At 40.2% G+C, this 21,051-nt stretch overlaps 2 protein-coding genes across 3 annotated transcripts; one reads left to right on the top strand and one right to left on the bottom strand.

The window, feature by feature from the left end:
- Positions 1–1,707: 1,707 nt before the first annotated feature.
- On the top strand, positions 1,708–5,022 carry pcbd1 (pterin-4 alpha-carbinolamine dehydratase/dimerization cofactor of hepatocyte nuclear factor 1 alpha). Its single transcript, XM_010734551.3, has 4 exons — positions 1,708–1,848; positions 2,591–2,722; positions 2,819–2,899; positions 3,672–5,022. The coding sequence occupies exons 1-4, from the start codon at positions 1,825–1,827 to the stop codon at positions 3,762–3,764; spliced, it is 330 nt and encodes a 109-aa protein (XP_010732853.2). The 5' UTR covers positions 1,708–1,824; the 3' UTR covers positions 3,765–5,022.
- On the bottom strand, positions 4,762–15,652 carry sgpl1 (sphingosine-1-phosphate lyase 1). Of its 2 annotated transcripts, none has more exons than XM_010734549.3 (14): positions 15,421–15,652; positions 12,395–12,560; positions 11,737–11,804; positions 11,235–11,382; positions 11,037–11,116; positions 10,679–10,807; positions 10,508–10,596; positions 9,640–9,748; positions 9,454–9,552; positions 9,221–9,367; positions 8,695–8,933; positions 8,436–8,582; positions 8,224–8,344; positions 4,762–7,007 (listed from the first exon to the last, which is right to left on the bottom strand). In XM_010734549.3, the coding sequence occupies exons 1-14, from the start codon at positions 15,430–15,432 to the stop codon at positions 6,864–6,866; spliced, it is 1,698 nt and encodes a 565-aa protein (XP_010732851.2). In that variant the 5' UTR covers positions 15,433–15,652; the 3' UTR covers positions 4,762–6,863. The 2 variants fall into 2 exon arrangements, with proteins under 2 accessions (XP_010732851.2, XP_010732852.2); XM_010734550.3 differs by lacking the exon at positions 15,421–15,652 and adding an exon at positions 13,232–13,366.
- Between the last annotated feature and the right edge of the window lie 5,399 nt (positions 15,653–21,051).

Here is a 21,051-nt window from a genome sequence, read left to right as displayed (position 1 = left end):
TAAGAATTAGATAAAAAATAAAAAGAAAGAGAAAACATGAAAATGTTCATAAGTCACAGGTGCAAAAAGGCAATGTGCAGGCAGTGCAAAGGATTTGTGCTTGTCAAGATCAGACAGGAAAGAAAAAGATTATTTTTTCTTCTCTAAAACTGTAAAAAACTGAAGAAATGCAATAAAATAATGCAGAATATAGGATCAGGCTTAAATTTTCTGTGTTGCTTTTCTCTTGCACCCTAAGAATCTATTAAAGGTGCACTGATTTTAAGTCATGTTGCTGGTTTGTTGATATCTTAACTTGACAAACAGATAGAAAGAGTTAAGAGACAAACAGAGAGACAGTATTCTTCACCTGGTAGCAGTAATCTGATGTGTAGAAGACCTGAACTTCTTCTGTCAGCTGGTTATCAAATGTTAACAAAGCCTGGTCCAGTTTCAGGGCGGGTTCTGCAGAGATTTAAAGCAGCGCTGATTTACAGCTGGTACACAAACCTTTCTGTACACCATAAATATAAAATAGCAGGAGGCTGTATAAGATCACTACCGTCATCAAGATAATAACACTGACTCAATACTATTGACTAAGATCTCATACTACTGACATGTGCATTTGTTATAATTGAATTTTAACCTCGATTAAGGAGAGCAAACATTGATTGTAACGAGAAGCTAAGCTTGGAATCCCAAATGTCAAAACTTCACAACAGGAACATTTCTGACTGCATGGCTGTTTAAAGACTGCACACCAGAGTAATCCACAACCATCACTAGTGAACCCTACAAGACTCACTTGATGTTAGGTGTCCTCCATGGCCGCTGGTTACGAAGATTAACAATGTCAAACTTGCTTGTAGCACTCTCCTGGGCTCCATGTTTGCACTTTAAAACAATCACTTCCACTGCCCATCTTTATAACACTCCAACATCGCATAAAAAGCGGTCAAAGGGCAGCAGGCATGCATACTTGGTGGTTCCTGTTAACACGTCTGTATATGTATGTATATGTTTGGAATCACTTCTTATGTGATAGAGATGATGACTACAATAAGAATGACTGACAACACTTCATGAGTTTAAAAAGCTTGAATCAGTAAGTGTATTAATGTAGAAGTCAGGGGGATTAAGCTACACATTAAGCTCCACACACAATTCATACAACAAGTCCAATCTAATGGTTTTGTTCTAAATCCCAGCACGCCTCCCTTTATAACCAAAACAGAGGAGCACCCTCCTCATTTCCCCGTCCAGCCAACTGTTAAATGTTGATCACTTGTCACATCCTCTCCCTCTCCTCATTTCATTAACCAGTTCATTTCCCTGAGCGCTCGCTGTGACAGATGAGTTCACCAGGGCAATCTCAATGCAGGAGCAGCTCATTAACCTTTGACATGAACTCCAGTCAGCTGAAGAGCAGAGCTTGCTTTAAAATCTGCTGTCCTGTTAAACAGAGACATCACTGACTATTATCCTGAAGGTTCATATTTAATTTGTGTGCATATATAATGTAGAATCGATTATTGAAGAGTGTCTTCATCCTGTCATCACAAAACAATCACCGCTTCTCTATAGGCTTTGTATTAAACCCTGTCATAATAGCTGGCCTCATGCATGCCTTGTGCAACAGATGACAGTTTATGACTAATCCCGTGGTGGCAGCTGGTTGAATAACCTATCAGCAGGAAGGATTTCTGCTCAGGCTTCTGCAGGGGCAGCTAAGCAGGACCTACGGCTCATGTGTTGGATGGATTCACTCCAGTTGCTCTCTCGGGCTGCCACAGCAGATTTGCCTCTGTGCAACAGGGAGCTGGAGCTGAACCTCCCCTGTGTATGAAAACACACTCTGCAAACATGGTGAGTACACAACCTCTCTAGTGTGTGTGTGTGTGCCACACAGGGCTGCTTACACCTCACACACCTGTTGCCATTTAGTCACTCTCATAGTCTGGATAGTGGTTTATTGCAGAGGTTCAGATAGATAAATTGAATACAAAGTCTCAGATGTGGCAGTATGATTTTGCAGGGATAAGAGTGATAAGCTTTGTGTGTGTGTGTTAACTCTCAGTGTGTGATGAATGGACAAGGGTTAAGCCAGTGGGTGGGTATTGTCTGTGTGCTGCCCATTCGCTCCACTGATAGAGCAGATTAGAGCGTTGCTATGATACCTGTTGATGTCATTGCTTTGTTTCAGGCTGTGGTCATGACATCTGTTTGCTCTTTATGGTTCATAAGCATGACTGCTCATGTGGGGACAAAGCCTGCAAAATTCCCCTCTTGATTGCACAACAACATCAGATATTTATTTTTGGGAATGTTGGGAAATGTTGACAGTGCAGTTTAGATTTTAGATAGTGCAGGTCATGGAGACTGATGAAATGGGCACGACTAACTTTAAACCCATGTGACCCTCATGTGTCAAGATTAGGAACTGAGCCCCGCTCCCCCACCACCACAACATACCTTTGAACCAGCTCTTTTTTTTTTTTACAGCAGGAATGCAGCCTCTCATTGTTTCCAGATGGGTTCCTGTGCAACCAATCACAGTTTGTGTTTGTGAAACTGCCCCTCTCAGATCTGTTCTGCTCTGTCCCACCAGGCTGGTAAAATTCAGAGCCTCAATGAGGAGGAAAGGGCCCATCTACTCCCCCTGCTACGCAACGCTCAGTGGGTGGAGGTTGTTGGACGGGACGCCATTTACAAAGAGTTTATTTTTAAAGACTTCAATCAGGTTTCTAATTTATCACAGTTAATTGCATTTAACTCACAAAACAAGCAGCTACTGTATGTCATGTATACATGACTGCATGATGTTCTTTCCTTTCAGGCCTTTGGTTTCATGTCCAGGGTGGCTTTACAAGCAGAGAAGATGGACCATCACCCTGAGTGGTTCAATGTCTATAATAAGGTATAAAAGACTGATTATGACTCATGGAAAGGAGATTACAACCCTTAGGGTGTTTGCTTTTGGTGATGTCACAGTGAGCGACCAGCTGGTGAACACAGGAGAGCATTTAGCAGCTAAAGAGCAGGACATCAGGATTTTGTGGAGATGGAAAGAGAGATGAAAGAGTAAATATTACATTACATGCATTGCAGTACAGCTACAAATGAATGCTGACATCTCTCTGTGGAAACTAGTTGCTAACATGTTGATCAACTAAAGTGATATGCCAGGGTTTCCATTTTTCAATTTTTTCAGTGGTAAAAAAAGAAAATACTGCTAACTATCTTCTGAATATACATTAAGTGTTTAGTGGACACAGCACAGCTTACTTTTTCAGATCTTTTAAAATTCATTTTCTGGGTTTTCTTCACTGTCTTTTAACTCTTCATTTTGTTTTACTTGTAACACCCAAACTGACTTTTAAAATTCTGACTGTGCTCACGTGCCAGCTACTTCCTGTGTTCACCTTTCAAACATCAAGTGACACTTTTATTGGTTTCAAGGCCTCCACCTCCCTTAAACTCCAGTTCATTTCTGATGGAGGCAGCGATAGATATTTGCCTTTATTTCACCCTTTTCAGTCTATGAATTGTTTGTCAGTGGAAAAAGTAGATGATATGTACTAAAACACCTTCTTCAGCCTAAAACAAACACACTGAAATTTACATGAGAAATTATCAGCATCTAGACATGTGTTTCCCTTCTCTGCTCCATTTGCCTTTGTTCCCCTCAGGTCCAGATCACTCTCAGCACACATGACTGTGGGGGGTTGTCCCAGCGTGACATCACTTTGGCCACGTTCATTGACCAGGCGTCGCTGATGTGAGCAACACACATTATCAGCCATTTCAACAGTGAAAACTGAAGTGTGCAATGTCGCAGCTCTTCATTTATTCATTCCACTGAGAAATCTGAATGTGTGACCTGCAAATCCAAAGAAAATGAACCAATTATACTCAATATAGTGTGACTAATGTGATGACTAGAAAGGGTCCAATGTGTTTATAAAAATATGTTGGTGTTGGTTTTGTACTTGGTGAATAAATAAGATTGGTCAAAGGTAAGATATGTTTACACAGTCACTAATGTCCCAGAAACTATTCAAGTTATCATAGTTAAAATTCACAACTGTGTACCCGTGTCTTCTCCTGTCTTATGTGCCAGATGTTTCTGTGCTTTACTGTTCCTAAAGTAAATGTTATTTTCTCAGTCAAACTGTTCCTGTCGTAACTAAATAATGACCAGAAAAAGATTCTTCACATCAGACTGAATGCATTTTATTGAAAATACAACACTAAAGACATCTGCTGTGAGCAGCTAACAGTGCAGCTGTGTTGAGTGGATTAACAGTGTTTGCGATGGATCATTTACAAATTGAAAATAAATTTGCTAAACATGAATGCACTCTGACATGAACAGAGATTTAACACAAACCTTGTACATTCAGAACTTCACATGATGACGGTGTACAGTGGAGGACAAAAGTCAAAAAGACCTGACAATATAATGCAATTCAGTGCTACAAGTAAACATATTAAGACTATGTATTTAATTGCATCATATTTTAAAGGTCTTTGTCCACCCTGTGTATGTGTGAAAGGACCTTAGTGATCTTGTTATGAACCCAGTTCCCTGAGGATGAGAGAAAATCTGCTATGACATGAGTTCAACCCTCTGAAGGCACAGAGGTGAACGCTCATTATTGCTACATAATTGTCATCAAACTGCAACAACACAAACCAAGACAATTTAGATTTTCTCTACAGACCTCTAAAGAATCTGTTACAGTGTGTAGTCACTTTCAGTTCACGCTTAAGGAGGAATTTGCATTAAAGGTTTTTATTAAAGAGATTTATCGGCCATTCAACCGTCACAATTTCTGCAGATATTTCTCCAAAGCAAACGGGATGAGTCATTGTTGGAAAAGTTTCGACGCCCTGTCACTGGGCAAAATATTTAAGAATAGATGGATATATGATGATACATGTAGTATGAGCTTCAATCAGTTAGTGGGGGAGTTTTGTCCTCTGTCTTTTAACCAGGCACTGACTGAAAGACGAGGGGGGGGGGGGGGGGGGGGTCCCTGCACATGTAAGAACCTAAATACATTCGTGTCTAATCTCTTAAGAAAAAAACTGCTCAGTATGAAAAAAAAAACAATGGTTGAAAACACAGGTCACAAAACAGACTCACAAATTAAGTGATTAATAAAACACCCAGTGGTCACCACAAATCGTTAAATTACACAAACAAGGATGATAACATATCCTTCAATGCTATGCTTCTAATGACTTGTCTCTTAAACATTGACAGAGCGTTACCCTTTGTTTCACTTTGTAAAAGGAAAAGTTACATATTGCACAAACATGGAAATCATTTCATGGAAAAACAGAATTTCAACAAGCGATATTAGGAAAACGTATGAAAGAAAAGAACAAGACAAGGTCCTTTTGGTGTTACAGTATACATTGTTGACCTGTAACTAAATGTGTACACATCCTGCTGAAGGGATATTTCCCAAAATATATCCACATTCAGACAGGGCAGGGAATGATTTTCACCCAGGTTAAAATTAAATCCGTGGATCAAAAACCTCCATCACAGTGAATCTGTTTCCTTTCAGTATCAGTATGTCTGAGTACAGTTTGTCAAATGCCCTCGCAAATTGTGTCAGAAATGTTTGCCCTGTTAGAATGTGATTCAATGGATGACATTTGCATTGATTAGAAACTGAGGTAGATTGAATTAGGAGACAAAAGATTAAAACGAGGTGGTACACAGGTGATTCTACGCTGATTCGACTATAGAGGAAATATTGAGTTTCTGCTTCTTGATAATATACAGAGGACCAGGGTTGGAAAACAGCCTTCAGTCCAGTCTGTTAGAAGACAATTCACTGCCTTGCTTTACAAGCAGGCTACTGCATGGAAGCCCTTTTTTTCCGTTTCTGAAACACAATCAACAAAATAACCAAAAAGGCTGAAAAGCTTTGGATTCCAACACCCACTTTCAGTATATCCATGCTGTGGTTACAACCTCTCCCAGTTTAAATCTTAAGTTTTATAAAGGACATCAAAAAATCTCCCACTATTCAAATCATTCTCCCACTGTGTACAAATCCAAACAGTTTAGCATGCAGACATAAAAACAAAACGAATGTCATCATACTAAGTGCCAACAAACAAGGACATGCATGTTCATGCTCACAGACAAACTTCTACCATAACATCGCAATTGCAGTTTCAAGTGATTTGCAGATTAACCTGGTATGTTCTTGTCAGGGCATCGCAGTGCTTTCACATAAAAAAAAAAGGAAAAAAAAGCTGTTTTTCAGGGAGCATTTACATGATAACGACGACATGACACCGCTCGACAGGCCTCCACATGTAGAGCCAGTCTGGAGCAGTACGTCACGTGTCATGCTAGAGGGCAGCACAGCGCTTCTAACAAGCTTTCAGTGGTCTGTGTTTTTGCTGAGTCATCACAAATAATGAAGCTGTGATGGCAGCAAGCTGAAATGATCAGGCATTTAAAAAAAAAAGTTTTTCTTTGCAATTGGAGGTTATGACAGACATTTAACAAAAGATAAAATTGAAATGAACTTTTAAAACAAAACAACACACACAAACACACACACACACAAACACACACACACACACTTCAACTACAGTGAAATCTAATTAAATGAATAAAACATGTTTGGAACCAGTCATTTCTTTTCTGTGCCACTGAGGCACAGTGTTACAAGCTATTTCCCTCTGATTAAAATGACGATGGCTTGTGCTTCAAAGATCTTTGCAGATGGTTTATGTATGGTGTAGGTATGCAAAATAAGGCAACCGTTGAGGGATAACCTAGAGCTCTGAGAGGAGGCGAGCGCATTTCCCTGCAGGGGTGGGGGCGGGCCGTGAGGACCCAAACCACTTCAGTGGGCTTTTCCGTTGCCGTTCATGTGGCTGTTGCTGGTCTTGGGCACCTCTGTGCTGTAGAGACAGTCCAGGAAACCTCGGGAGATCTCCGTCACCATGGATCTGTCTGGGATGGACTGGGCCATGCCGTAGATCGCTCCCTGAAGCAGCAGAAAGACAGACAAGAGAAATGCAAACACTTTGCTTTGACTGCTTGTACTTCTGTTGATATTGTCTTGGATCTCTCTTTAAACAACACTGTACCCTCCAGCTGTAGCTGGAGGGTAATTGTGTTAGCCCAGGGGTTTTAAAAGTCTGACACTGTGGGGCCCCTGAACCCAGACCCAGAATCACGTGTGAATCTAAAAGTATGTGCATCATGTTTTCGTGTTTGGATCTGACAGAGTTACGAGTTATGAAATCAGGTTCTAAGGGTTTTAAGTGATAGATTAACTCTATAAGCCGTGTGACAGCCTCTGCTGCAGCTCCAGCTGCTGACTGTGCTGATCAACGGGCCACCTCAGCGGGTTAAACTACAATAACTAACTTCTTGTTGTTTTTGGAACAGCCTGTGTGAACCGGTCCCTTTCACCTCACGCAGTATCTTTGTCTAACGTCTCTCCCTTCATGCCTCCCAGATGGAAACCCCCTGTGTTAGCCCAATACATTTTACATTTTACAAGAAAAAGTGAGGGAAAACAGAGAGTAGTGTGTGTACTGTGATCTCAGTATTTATTTTACTATGAGACTTTGCTGGATGGTTTTCATTTCTGTTATTCAAATGAGGGAGACACTTCAGTCATGGGTGTGGTCTTAACCAGCCTGATGGCAATGCAAGTTTGTGCTTGTTGGGTGTGGCTTATGTCACAATTAAGACTGACACACAAAACAGGGCATGTGATGTGTGTCAACTTGAGCTGAAGACTTGTGAAACAGAAAAACAAAATGCCACGTGTGCCAACATCATAATAAACAACACAGACGGGCAAACATTTTTCACATGCCTCAATGCCAGTAGTAAAAGTACTGTCTCAAACGTTGGCTACAAGCAGTTCAAAGATGAAATTAAGGTTTGGCTTTAATGATGCATGCAAAACACCATTTCAAAACAATGTTAGTCAATGCGGAAACATGAAGGGTGTTATTCAAGTTAAGTTCCTTGTGGTAGAGAGTCAGTGCAAAAATGCAAATTTATGCTCCGTGATGCGGCTGTACTAATAAATAACTTACTCTGTCCTTTTTCTTTTGGGATGATAAAACTCACTCAACATCATATCCAATGTACATACATACTCATTCTTATAAAATCTTTTTCACACCATATAAATATTAAACAGTATGATGTATATTCCGTGTGGGTATGCAGAGCTGACTCACCATTCCTGTGGTTTTCTCTTTGGGGTTCTTCATGATGATGGCAACCTGCTCTCTGACTACATTAATAAACTGGTCAGCGACGCCCGGCTGTGTGTGCAGGACGGTGCAACAAATGTGGATGCTGTGAAAGAAGCGATTGTACACTTGTTACACTCCCAACTTGATCCACAACACCACATTTTTAAATGATTATTATTTTTTTACATACGTACCTGGACGGGTACTGCAGTGTGTTCAGATTCCAGCCCTTTGACGTCAGTGCATTAGACAGACGGAAAATATCAAAAACATCTGAACCTATTGCCACCACCGACACCTCTGGATTCCCAAACACAAACACACCGTTTATCTTGCGGATTCTGTCAGTGAAAGAACAAAGTTACACGTTGAAGGTGATGAAATAAATCATGATGTATGAAATGAAAGTTTGAGACATCGTGACCTTGGTGTCCACAAGCGTAAGTGTCTTACTCGTTTCCCATCTTGCGTGCCGTGCTGACGATCTTCTTAGTGGCCTCTACATAGCCACTCTCTCCCATGTGCATCATGGTCGCCCAGCAGGCGGCAATGATTCCTCCCGGCCTTGAGCCCGCAATAGAGGGCGAGGCGTAGATTCCACCCTGCCAGTCTGGTGCTACAAAGTACTGGTAGTGGCGGTACTTTTTATCACTGTAGAGGATCACTGAGGAACCTTTGGGGGCGTAACCATACTGGAGAGGAATGTAGTAGCACGAGCACACACACACACACACACACACACACACACAATATGAAATTAAAATACTATAAAAGTATGGCCTAGAGACAGTTAAGATTAAGCATTAGTCTTTAAATTACAAGATTACATGTCTATTTCCAGGATTTTTTTTAATTAGATGTTGTAACTTTTTAAATAAACCTTGCATTTGTGTTTTTCAGGTTAGAAGAATAACCTGGTGAGAAAAGAGCAAGTCAGCTAGCTTAAAGCATTAAAAGAGAATAAGAAAACACTCTTTACCTTGTGGGTGTCAGCAGAGATGCTGGTAACACCTTTTAACCTGAAGTCAAATGGAGCAAGTGGGAAACCAGCCTTGGTCATGAAGACTATGAGAAAACCTCCCAGACAGGCATCCACATGCATCGGGATCTTGTAGCGTACAGCAAGCTAGAACACAGAGGGAAAGTGTCAGATTTAACTTACACGTTTTCATTTCAGGAACTGTTCAGTGGAAAAAATGTTTCACGTCTGACCTTTGCGACTTCCTCGACAGGATCAATGATTCCATGAGGAAACTGAGGCGCTGAACACACGAGCATGGCGGTGTTCTTGTTGATGGCTCTCTTCATAGCCTAAAGAGAAGAAACAATATGGGAATAAACAGTGTATAAGAACAGCAGTCAAGCGGTACAGATTGTTTTTGTATACTGTATTCTCACCTTCACATCTACTTTCATAGTTTTCTTGTCAAGGGGGATGTGAACAAGCTTCATCCCAAAGTAATGTGCGGCTTTGTCGAAGGCTGCATGGACACTCACGGGGGCAAGACTGCACAGAGTAGAAAAGCCACAATAATTATGTCAGAACCACTGTGGAAAACAAAAACAGGCCTTAAAGTGGGCCCATGTCTTACATTTAGATTCAAATGTTCTTCATTGGCATGACCACAATTAAAGTAAAGTATGTATCATGTTATTCAAGGTTGACAAGAACATGTTGTACAAGTCTGATAAAAAGCAGAGGCGATAGAGTGAAAGTTTGGAGAAACACAGCGACTTGAGCAACATGCTTTCTTCACCTCAAAATGAGATACATTTTAATTTGGACAAACAAGAGGAAACTGGCAAAATAAATGTGACATCACATCACAAGTGCATGGGAATATTTCCTCAGTGGACCCTGAAAATGTTACCAACTTTTAATAACAGTGATTGAAAACTAATGGCAACACTGTAACCCTTACAGAAATCTTACAGATAGCCAAAAAATGTGACATGGAAATCTTTTTTTATCATGTAATTATGTTTCATTCGGCTGCAACAGATAAAGTCAAACTGCCCATGAATGATCCAAACCAATACCTCTTAAATGTTGTTTTATCCTTGTTTAAATGCTTGTTCTAATCTTTATATTGTCTTGATATATTATTTTTTGTGCTACCTTAATTAAATTAATATGGCATTTTTTATGTGTTGTTGTTAAAAATAAAGGAAGTTTAAACATATACAAGACCTGAAGAAGACAAAAGTATTTCCAACAAAAAAAATGAAATGATTCATAAACCATATCTAAAGAAACCTCTCTTACATTTCAGGGTATTTGATACCACGTTCATACGCCATGTCTCTGTATGACTTGCAGGCCATAAGTATGCTCTCAGTTCCTCCTGATGTAACCTGAACAAAGAGGAAGAAAGTTGTTTAAATAAAATCAATGGATGTGTGTTAGTGTGTTTGTGAAGTGTTTTTGATAACTTACTGTGCCACAGGAGTTGGGTCCACCATTAAAAAGTGTGCAAGCCATTCGAACAACCTCTGCCTCCATCTTTCTCACACCAGGGAAGATGTCTGGGTGAAGTGGGTTACTCCATGCAAAGTCTCCATATACCTGTGAACAAAAGCAAGTTAAGATTTTCATGTAATTTTCAACTCCAATATTTAGCCAGAATTAAAAACACACACTCACTACCAGGAAGGCATGAGTCTCTTTTAGAAGGAACTAATGGGGGTTTAATCAAAAAAATACAAAAAAGAAAAAATGGACTGAGTCCTGCTTACTGTAGCTAACAAAATGTATTGAAGTTCAACTTTGACTGGTGGTGAAAAAAGGTTCATACCTTCACCAGGAGATTGGTCAACGATTCATCACCCCAGTACACTGCCCCAGAAACACATCCTTTCTCCCACTCCACATCGTCTGCAATGAAACATCAGTCGCTCTTTAGAAATATGGGCCACATTTTTTTCTTTTAAGTAATGAATAAAATACTCTTACTTTACAGATAAAGAATCGGGTAGCTCAGGAATCAACTTACTCAGAGTCTCGTATTCTCTGATTTTGTCCAGCACTTGGCTCTGAGAGAGACCTTTAGCAGGCAGCTGTTTAGTGTAGCTCATCCCCTCCTTCAGTGTGCACAGACTGGCAGACATGTCATCCAAAGCCTTGTCGAGCTGGCTCTGAATCTTGTTGGAAAGAGAGGAAAAAGTAAATTTATGGGCATCAACTGTCTCTTAGTGAAGTAAAAACAATAATAAAAGCATGTCACTCCCTAAAATGAGTAACTATGCTTTAATGTGAACGTGACAAAATGTCCACTGCACTATCAAAAAGCTATAAGTGAGCTCTCCATTGGTGACCTGAAGTAACCAACTGTTATCACCAGTGATCATCAGTGCATAATGTTAAGTGTGCCAAAGGTCTGACCCCCCCTTGCAGGCTGTACTCAGTCATCTGAGAGTGACTCATAAGAGCCCCAGGCAGCAGAGTCAGTGCACATCTGCTGGGAAAAAAGGAACAGATTCACTGCTGATACTTACTGTTGCTCCAATAAAGGGTATTTTTCTGATGAGTCGAAAGCACTGCTTCTTGATTCGGGATATGAGACCTATTAACCAAAAAAGACAAGGCAGCAGCTGCGGTGAAAGGCTGGCACACAATCAACCACAAACATTAAACAGCTGACTATGACCCATAATCACGTCAAGACAAGACGTGGCCTGTGAAGACTGGAGTCATGTTCACACAGCATTTCATTTTGACCCTGAAAGGACTGAAGTTTTTTTTCCTGCTAGTTTCCTCCAAGAAGCCTCACTCTGACCAACTTTCAGAGCTGAAGTTAAGACGGGTGGAGCTGACCGTGCAACGGAGGAATTTAACCACTGATTGATTGATAGTAGATCTAGAAAGTCTTGTTGGTTGAAGGTATTTCTTAAGGAGACACACTGGAGGAACAAGCACTGTATAGGACGACATTAATTGCAGAGTACTATGGAAAACTTTAAGTGAAAGTTTTTCATCAAAAAGCTGTTTACTCCTCTTTGCTCTGACCACATTTTGAGATACCGTGCAGAAGACTGGCAGAAATTAAACCTGATGTGAACAGTTCAGAGAATATGACTGCAAATTACAGCATAGCAAACTCACAAACTGTTGGCCTACTTTTTTTCTACCCATGTGTCATGTGTGAAATATTACTTTCTTGCTGGAAGAGGAAGCCTTTGATCCAGACTGCACCCAGTGTAGTGATGACTGTGGCTCCGATGATCTGCCATGGCTCCAGGTCTGCACAGCGTGTGTTGATCTGCCGTCTGCCCTCCTCCAGGTACAGCAGGAGCATCTCCTTATACACCTCCAAGGCACTCTGGACACACAGACACGTGAAGAGTTTCAGGATGCAAAACAATGTTTTGATGCAGAATGCACAGAATGTGATTTGCAGCTAAGAACATGTTATTTAGTTCATTTACAGGTCAGACTTTACAACACACATTTATGTTTTACATTATATTCATTAAATAAAACACAAAGATCATCACTGTAAACATGTCTGTTACCAATCTGGTTCTTGTGACTAAATCAAACAAACAATCTTTATGAGACATTCTTGATGCACAATTTATGTGCCTGCATATCACATGTTCCTATGTATCCATGTGTAAATATATGGACATTAAATGACCAGCATATTACCTCATAAAATAAGTCAGACAAAATCGTGGATGTGCAATAGATTATTCATTCAGTCTGTCTAACTTCACGGCATCTCCATAAATGTCATGCGGCCATTGAACATGGTTGATGAACTAGGATTGTTCAGAACCAAAAAGAATTTGAAAACAGTGACTGGTAACACAAACGTCAGAAAGACTCCAACTATTTACTTAGAAGAAAGAGTAACTCTGTAACAAACTTATTCCAACTTCATCCAGAACATACTTTCAAAACATGCTGAAGATTGCCTATCAGCCCGTATGAATGCATGTAATCTTTTTTATTTATATGTAATATTACAGATCAAATTTAAATACCTACCTCAGAAGACATTGTCAGATCTACAGAGCTCAACCCCCCCACACACACACTAGGCTGGTAAAAACACGTCGTTGTTCTCCAGGTGAGAGTGAAAAAAAGAGTGAAGTACGCCAGTTAAGTGGACTCAGGAGACATGGACTCCTCCCACCACCCAAAGCGTCAACGACTCATCCGGCCAACAGGCGAAATATTTTGCAATCAATCACGATCGCACAAGACAGGAAGGAGGCCTTTAAATAGACAGAACTAGAAAACATACTCTACATTTTGTTTTAAGCTTGACCCAATAAATGCTGAAATATTTGTTATGAATCCTAATATGAATGCAAGCCACAGAGGACCTAACTGAGCCTAAATCATGGCCGTGTCACAGCAAATGCTATTTCATAAGTGCACTGAAATTATCTTTGCATTATCTCTCTGTCTCTCTCTCTGCTGTTTTTACGACACAATAGCAGGCAATCTGATAGCAGGGAGGCTTGTTTTCTCCACCTCCGCCACAATCAGGTGGAGAAAAGCTTAAGGTTCAATATCTTAAGTAATTCTAGTCTGTGCTGCCTGAAATAAACATCCCATAATAGTATGATGAGGTAGGTCCCCTTGTGCAACTGACTTAAGTGTCTTGATTATGTTCATTAAGTTTCTTAATATCTCAGCCTGAAAGGATGTGAGGCATTTTTTTTTTCTTCTCAGCTTGATGACTCAAAGCATCATCCGCCGACTGAAAAATCACACATTTAGAGTTTGATGATGAGAGTGTTAAGTTTTTAGTGAAAGGAAATCTAGTGGAGGGCCACAGGAGTCCCCCTCCCCCCCTGTACAGCCTACAGCTGCCATACCTGTCTGTCTGGATAACATGTTCTCATACAGGTTTAGCAAGATCAGGGAAACTGAGCCGAACGGGACGGAAAAGGATATATTGCCACGTGGTGACTGGGGAGCCTTGACTTGAGTTTTCATGGCAGGAATAATGTTTGCAATGAAAAAAGTATTACAGATGGACAGCAATCGCCGTCACCCATCTGTCATAAAGAAAAGATTAAATGCCGTTATCTTAGGACAGTCTGCTCCCATTTTCTGTTATCCAAAACATTTTCTGTCTATATTTCGCCTTCGGGTCCACCCATTCTTTTCAAAAACCATTCAGTGCTCTATGCCTCGGGGGAAACTAATACAGAGCTCAAACAAAGAGTCTTGCAGTGACATTGTCCAACTCATTGTTGGGCAGTGGACGCCCATTCCTTTGCCCCCCCCCCCCCCCCCCATAACAAATTTTTGACTGTTCTGTAAGGAGAGCTTTTGTTGTCTCCGAGGAGAGGTGGTGTTCTCATGGAAATATACAAGGGTGTGAGGTGGCTGCTCCTGGATACATTAAGGCACAACATCACTACCAGCACCGTGGCGGTGGCAGCTTGAAGTCAAATCCAGAAATCATTCATGGGGAAAGAAGGGAGTAGAGTTACAGCTGTGGTGACTGGACTGTTTTCTTCAGCTGTTTACAGAGCCTCAGGGCTACCGTGACATGAACCAACACTGAGGCCAAAATCATTACGCTTTTGCAGTGACTTCTTCTTTCTCTTCCCTGATTTGTCATGACACACTTATGAGTTGGATTTTGCACTGACAGCAGTTATGTCAGACATCTGCTGTCTACTATCAACAACACATGCTTTGTGCTGCTTTTTGGAAAACCCCATGGATTGTAACAGATCTCTTGGTGGCAGCACCAAGAGCGGTGCTTTGTTTAAACTTCCTGCAGGTTTATGTTGAACAGGAACTCTAATTTTAAAACAGAGGACTGCTACGGTAAACAAGAGGAAAGGAGCTGCAAACCTTACTGCCAGGCAACTCATAGATGCTGTTGTAACACGAAACCATGCACAGGTAGCACCTCTGTGTGCTCAGTTTTTGTCTTACTATAGCTGTCTGAACATCTAAACATAAAGAGAGGGGCCAAAGTATCACTGTAGGTTAGTGTTTATTCAAAAGCAGCATTAATCTGTAACGCAAAGCACTGGCCAACACTGTTTGTGGAGCATCCATGAGAGCAAAACAAGTCGGGTTATTAGCTCACTTCACTACTGATAAACAAGTCTTCGCCTCTTTGAGCGTCTTGTCCTGCCATCACCCTGTGTGTCCTGCTGTATCCAACGCGAACAAAAACAGTACTAAAGTGAAGCGACACCTACCCAGTAGTCCATGTTGTCGAGGCAAACTCTCGCCGAAAGTGCTCTTTTCTTGTCCGCTACTCAGGAAAGTCACCTCCAGCAGCCTGCTCCTGCTCCTCGGCTCTCATCTACATGCTACTACCGACCACAGCGACCGAGGCTAACTCAGGAAGTACACACTCAGACGAAGCTGCGCGCGGTCTGCGCATGCGTAGATCTGACAACGCCGTGGATAGGTCTAAGTGTACTGTCCGCGCGGCGCCGCGCGCTTTGTAGATCTGTGATTTGCGAAAGCGGAGCCTCGCGAGTTTGTGACATCCACAACTGGATGAGTTAGCAAAGAACTGATGCTGCGTTCAAAGTATGGGAAGCCAGCTGGTTCAAATGAACATGAGTTTTTTACGCGTCGTCAACGCGTAGACGACAAGTTATCTGTAGTTATACACACCTGTATCAATTACTAGACAGTGGACAAAAAAAAGATTCATATTTATATGTGTACTGTTATTTATTTATCCATATGAATCTTCACATTACTCTGGACTTTACTGCCTTTTGCACTCCTGGTTAGAATTTGTTAGAACTGCCTCCTTTTGCTCCACTACTTCATTTTTTTTGTAAACAATTATAATGGTGACATTCAGGCTTTAACACTTAATTTATTTCTCTATCATTAAAAATATGACATTACAGAAGTGGTACTCGCTCAATGCTGTTTTAGGCAACTTTTGGTTTTGTCACGTATATATACGTAAGTCACGTATATTTGAACTAGCTGGCTTTCCATATAAAAGGCTCTTAGTAAACTCTATATCCCTGACATGTCAGTTTATTCAATGAAGATAATAAGAAATACAACATAACCAGGCCCATAGCCAGGGTTTTTATAAATACAAGCTCCCATATACCCCAGAAAACCTAAAATCAAGACGTTATTTAATTGTCTTTTTATGCATTCAGTATGGGTTGTTGTTGTGTCTGTTTTTAATTTCTCAACGTGAAGCTGTTCGTTCTGTGGAAAGGTCAGCATTAACTTTTCATGAGCTAAGATAAAAAAAAAAACACCTATTCCTCTGTGAGCATGCGCTTTTCACACAAGTGATACTCGATACTACGATAAGTGATTGTTCCAAAGTTTATCTGAAAAATGCAATTTCACTTTCTATGTTACTGCAAATGAAATTAGGCTGGGGGCGATGATGAATACTGATTCTCTTCGTGTTTTTTTGGGCCAAAATTGTAGTAAAATGGAAAACCTTGGAACCATGGTATAAAATAGGCTGCTGCAGAAAAATGTCCTTAAAGACAGCTGTGACTCCGAGTATAACAATTCATTTGATGGAAGGACTGTTATTTTGATGTATCACGTGTTACCATTTGTTACCCTTGACATACTTGTTAAGTTCTGCAATTTCACTGTTGTTCACCTTTATTCCGCAATTGGTTTCCATATTTTCGATATCACGTGAAGGCACCACATGGTGCTGCTTTTGTAACGTGACATGTTGTTTTCTTTTTAGGAGTGAAAACAGCGCCCTCGAGCAGCTGAGCACTGACACTGCAGTTATGACTTCAATAACAACAACATGATGAAAACACATGCTGCAGATACTGATCTGCTCCTGTGGTCCATTCTTCATAAGGGGAGTGTGTTTTTTTTAACTTTAATATTAATGTTGCAGCTGTACTGATGAAGTGAAAACATTACTATAAAAAACAAAGGAACTATTGTGTTACACAAATAATCATTTCCATGTATTATGAATGGACCCTCGTTTGTGAAAGAATAGGTGAGTCAGTGACGCACAGCTGTAACGATGTGACTAGCTGCTGATTTTTATCCCTTCTACAACACGGACATGTTTGTAGTTCTGGTCAGGGTCAACGGTGGATACATTTCTCTGGATAGTTAGTGCACCTTGTTTTCTTCATCACCATGAAACTCATATTGCACATTTGTAAAAATGGCCAAAGTTAAACATTTCATTTTATTTTTTATATTTAAATGTATGCTAGTTATAACTACTCTAAGATATTCAAATTTTAAAGTCACTGCAGTTGCCGTCATGCTTAAATGAGCTGACTTCCTCGAACAATCATTCCTCCTGTTGATTTCACTATTAATGTTCATCTAAAGTTATGAGAAAACAACAAAAGGCAACAAAGAAACCTGAAAAAATATCTTTAGCAGTAAAATTAATATCTGTTTATGATCGATTTACTCGGTGGCAATGCAAAGTAAAAAAAAAAAAAAAAAAAAAAAAAAAAGTAATAATAATAAGATATTTATTGTACCCAATTATATTTGCAGATAATGCAACAGTTATCCAAAAGAGCCCCTGAATAAGCTTTTCAATTTAAAAAAAAATCTGATAATTTAATATATATATATAATATATTTATATACTAATCTTCAGTAGCTAAATTATAAATGTTTTAATGAGCAGACACTTAATATTACATTTGTACTGAGAATTTCATCCATTAGTAGAAAATCCACATTCGTTGTGTTGTTTTTTGTTTACCCACAAAGAGCCACTAATGAGCACATGGTTTAGCTTTGTAAACAAGAGTAGACAGACAGAAAAAAAGAAAAAAACATTCTGCATTAGTTTAGGGGGTGAAAGGGGCGACATGCAGCCACAGCCCTATTCGTGCTTAAAATCTCCAATCATTGCAGAAAGACAAACTGGCTCCATAGGACAGCTATTCCACTATAATTGGTGTACACTGCCTTCAAAAGCTGAGGTGAGAGGTACAATGCATTTATTGTGAAAGGAAACTCCAAGGCACATTAAAAGTGAATTACTTCTTGTTTAAAGTGTGTTCGGGGTCATTCTGGTCACGACGCGCGCACCTCTCCAAAAGCGCACACATCTCCAAAGGCGCACTCCATACTTTCTAAAAGGCAGTCACATTGTTGAGGGGTTTCACAAGAGGTGTACATATGGCATCCGGGTTGCAATTAAATGTTTTAAAGATGTTTTTCCTTTCTTGAAGAAGTTTCCTTTTTATTTTTTTCTCTCCCGGCAGCTCTTTGCCAGAAAGAATAAGAGGAGGGGGGCACATTGAATGGCTTCGCTGCTAGTTTGGGATGACAACAATCTGGTCAGCGAGTTGTTGGACTTTGATTGCCCCCTCAAAACGTCCTTCAAACAAAAAGCTGAGGACGAAAATAAAGCCCCACCTGGTACCTCTGTTTGCTAAAATAATAATAAATAGATTTCGTTTAATAAATAAGCAAAAGAGACTGTAAAGTGAAGTAGTAGAGGAAGTATTAATCAGGAGCATCGGGCAGGTATCACCTGCTCTGGAGCTTGCTTAGTTTATTGTTAAATATTGTTAAATCACTTTTCGTACCAAGTCTGCTCCGATATCTGCTATTTCCACAGCAACTGGGCGCTTATGTTTGCCTATACTTTGCATAACAAGCAGGACACTACAGCACGCTGATAAAAATCAAGGGGAGACACTGACAACTTCAAACCCACACCTGTCCATGATATCCGAATATGGATTTGGCATCAATGATTATTTGTAAAGTGGTAATATTCAGTTTACTTTAGACTTTTCGTGCCTTTTATAACGGCAAGGCACCATCTCGTATCTCACTAGTGTATTTGTCCAGTTTATTGAAAGCATATGGTTATCAGATTGTTCCCAAAACACATATTTAGACAGAAAGTTAAGGAGAGCTTTTTGTGATCCTTTGTTGGCAATTGTAAATCATGTTTGAGCTCTGCCACACTCCCCCTCTCCCCCTCACTGGAGCTGAAACCTGTCTGCATGCTGTTGACATATTTTACTAATCTTTAACTTTTCAAAAGTAAAGTTATATTGTAAAAATCTAATGCGCCACTGAGTTTTGGCGACAGTGGACATGTTTTTGGAGATGTCATAGCGCACACATTTAGGCTGACACTACAAAAGAAATCGAACTTTTATTGTTGTGACACACAACATGAACCTTTGTACTATCGGTTCACACAACCGGTTTGACTCTCTCATATACTCTTTGTTAAGTGGCCCCATGCGTAATTGTCTTTGTCCAACCACCGGAGCTTTGCGCTCTAACGCATTAAGCAAATGTTTATCCAAACAAATGTGCCATTAAAATGACATTTTTCTTGTATATAGTTAAGTTTTTCTGGGCTAATAAAGGCTTGAGTTGCTCATTAAAATGATCTTTGGCAATACTCTGGTCAGGATCAACTTACTCAGCAGCTTAAAGTTCTTTAATGCCAGTCATCGCAGGTCATGTGATATGCGCACAATCCAAAATACGCAATGGCACATTTAATAATAAACACTTTAACTGAACATAAACGCGGAGATGCCGTTGTTTCCACCTCGGTTGTAAACACTGTGGTGCACTCGAAGTAATTTTTTGGAGTCAGTTTGCCAAGTTACCATGACCACTACGTACCCTGCATGGAATGTGCCAATATTTAGAGTGCATACAATTTGGCTTTACAGGTATCCTTAAAGAGTGATCATTTACAAAAGCAAACTCACACCTCGTGCAAAAAACAAAACAAAACAGACAAAAAAAAAAACAAGAAAGTGAAAAACAGTTTCTGGGAAGAAATATGGTGTTATGCTAAATATTCCACGCGATTCCATGGCGCACAACAAATACGACAACCAGGCCAGCATCTCTTTATTTATATGGAGACATTGTTACTGCTTGAGAGCTTCCAAAAGAGCTGAAGATGTGTCGTGTTACAAGATCATAGAGTTTAGCTATGGATGAAGAATTTCTATGCGTAAAAAGGAAATACACATATTTATATCATATATTTATTATGTCAGTGCGTTTTTCTTGTATTCCTTGAACTTTCCAGCTCCTACACTCTGAAATCTAAATGACAAAAAATGCAGCTTGGGTTCTGAGTGACAATCAGAAAGCATGTGTGTCCTCACTGGGCTGGGGATAAAACTCCCAAATTGCTACAAATACGTCCAGCACTGGCTGGATGTATTTGTTGGATGGAGTAATGGCTGCATGGCTGACAAAATGTTAGAACTATTTAAGAAACAGTTATACTAGATACCCAAAGAAGCAGCTCAGACCTCGCAGTGGTCCCTGGTTTTAAAATATTGCTTCCAGACAGACTTGAACTTGATATTCGTTCTACCGGAAAAATAAAGTTTGATCTCAGTCTGGTTATCAAATACGGTTATTAATTAATTTGGCATACTTGGCAAATGTGGCACTTGGAATACTACACGCATGTATTTGATTGAAACTTACAAAGAATACACAAAGAAATACGCACAGTGAAGAAAGAAAGAGAGAGGGGGGAGAGGGTGAAGGACGCGCTTCCTGCACGCTGATTGGTCACTTGACAGGCGCTGTTGATTCAGGCGCCCACCGCGCAAAAAGATAAGATAAAGGCCATATAAAATAACAGAGATGCGCATCCATCCCTCACTGTCAGCTGCACATTTACCAAGTCTGCTGCCTCCAGCTACGAGAGAGGATTAACAAGGACGACTCGCTGTCTCTCCATCCGAGCATCACCTGTCAAGTAAGTACAAATCCATCCGTCCATCTTTCTGTCTACCTTTTATCCGCTGTTTGATCTGCAGTTATCTTCTTGTATCTTTCAAGAAAAAAAATCATTAGAAAATAGCATTAGAAATAAATGA

This window comes from Larimichthys crocea, unplaced genomic scaffold (genome assembly GCF_000972845.2).
Source record: "Larimichthys crocea isolate SSNF unplaced genomic scaffold, L_crocea_2.0 scaffold271, whole genome shotgun sequence".
NCBI lineage: Eukaryota > Metazoa > Chordata > Actinopteri > Sciaenidae > Larimichthys > Larimichthys crocea.
The sequence above is the reverse complement of the archived record's forward strand: the minus strand, read 5'-3'. Positions and strand labels throughout refer to the sequence as shown.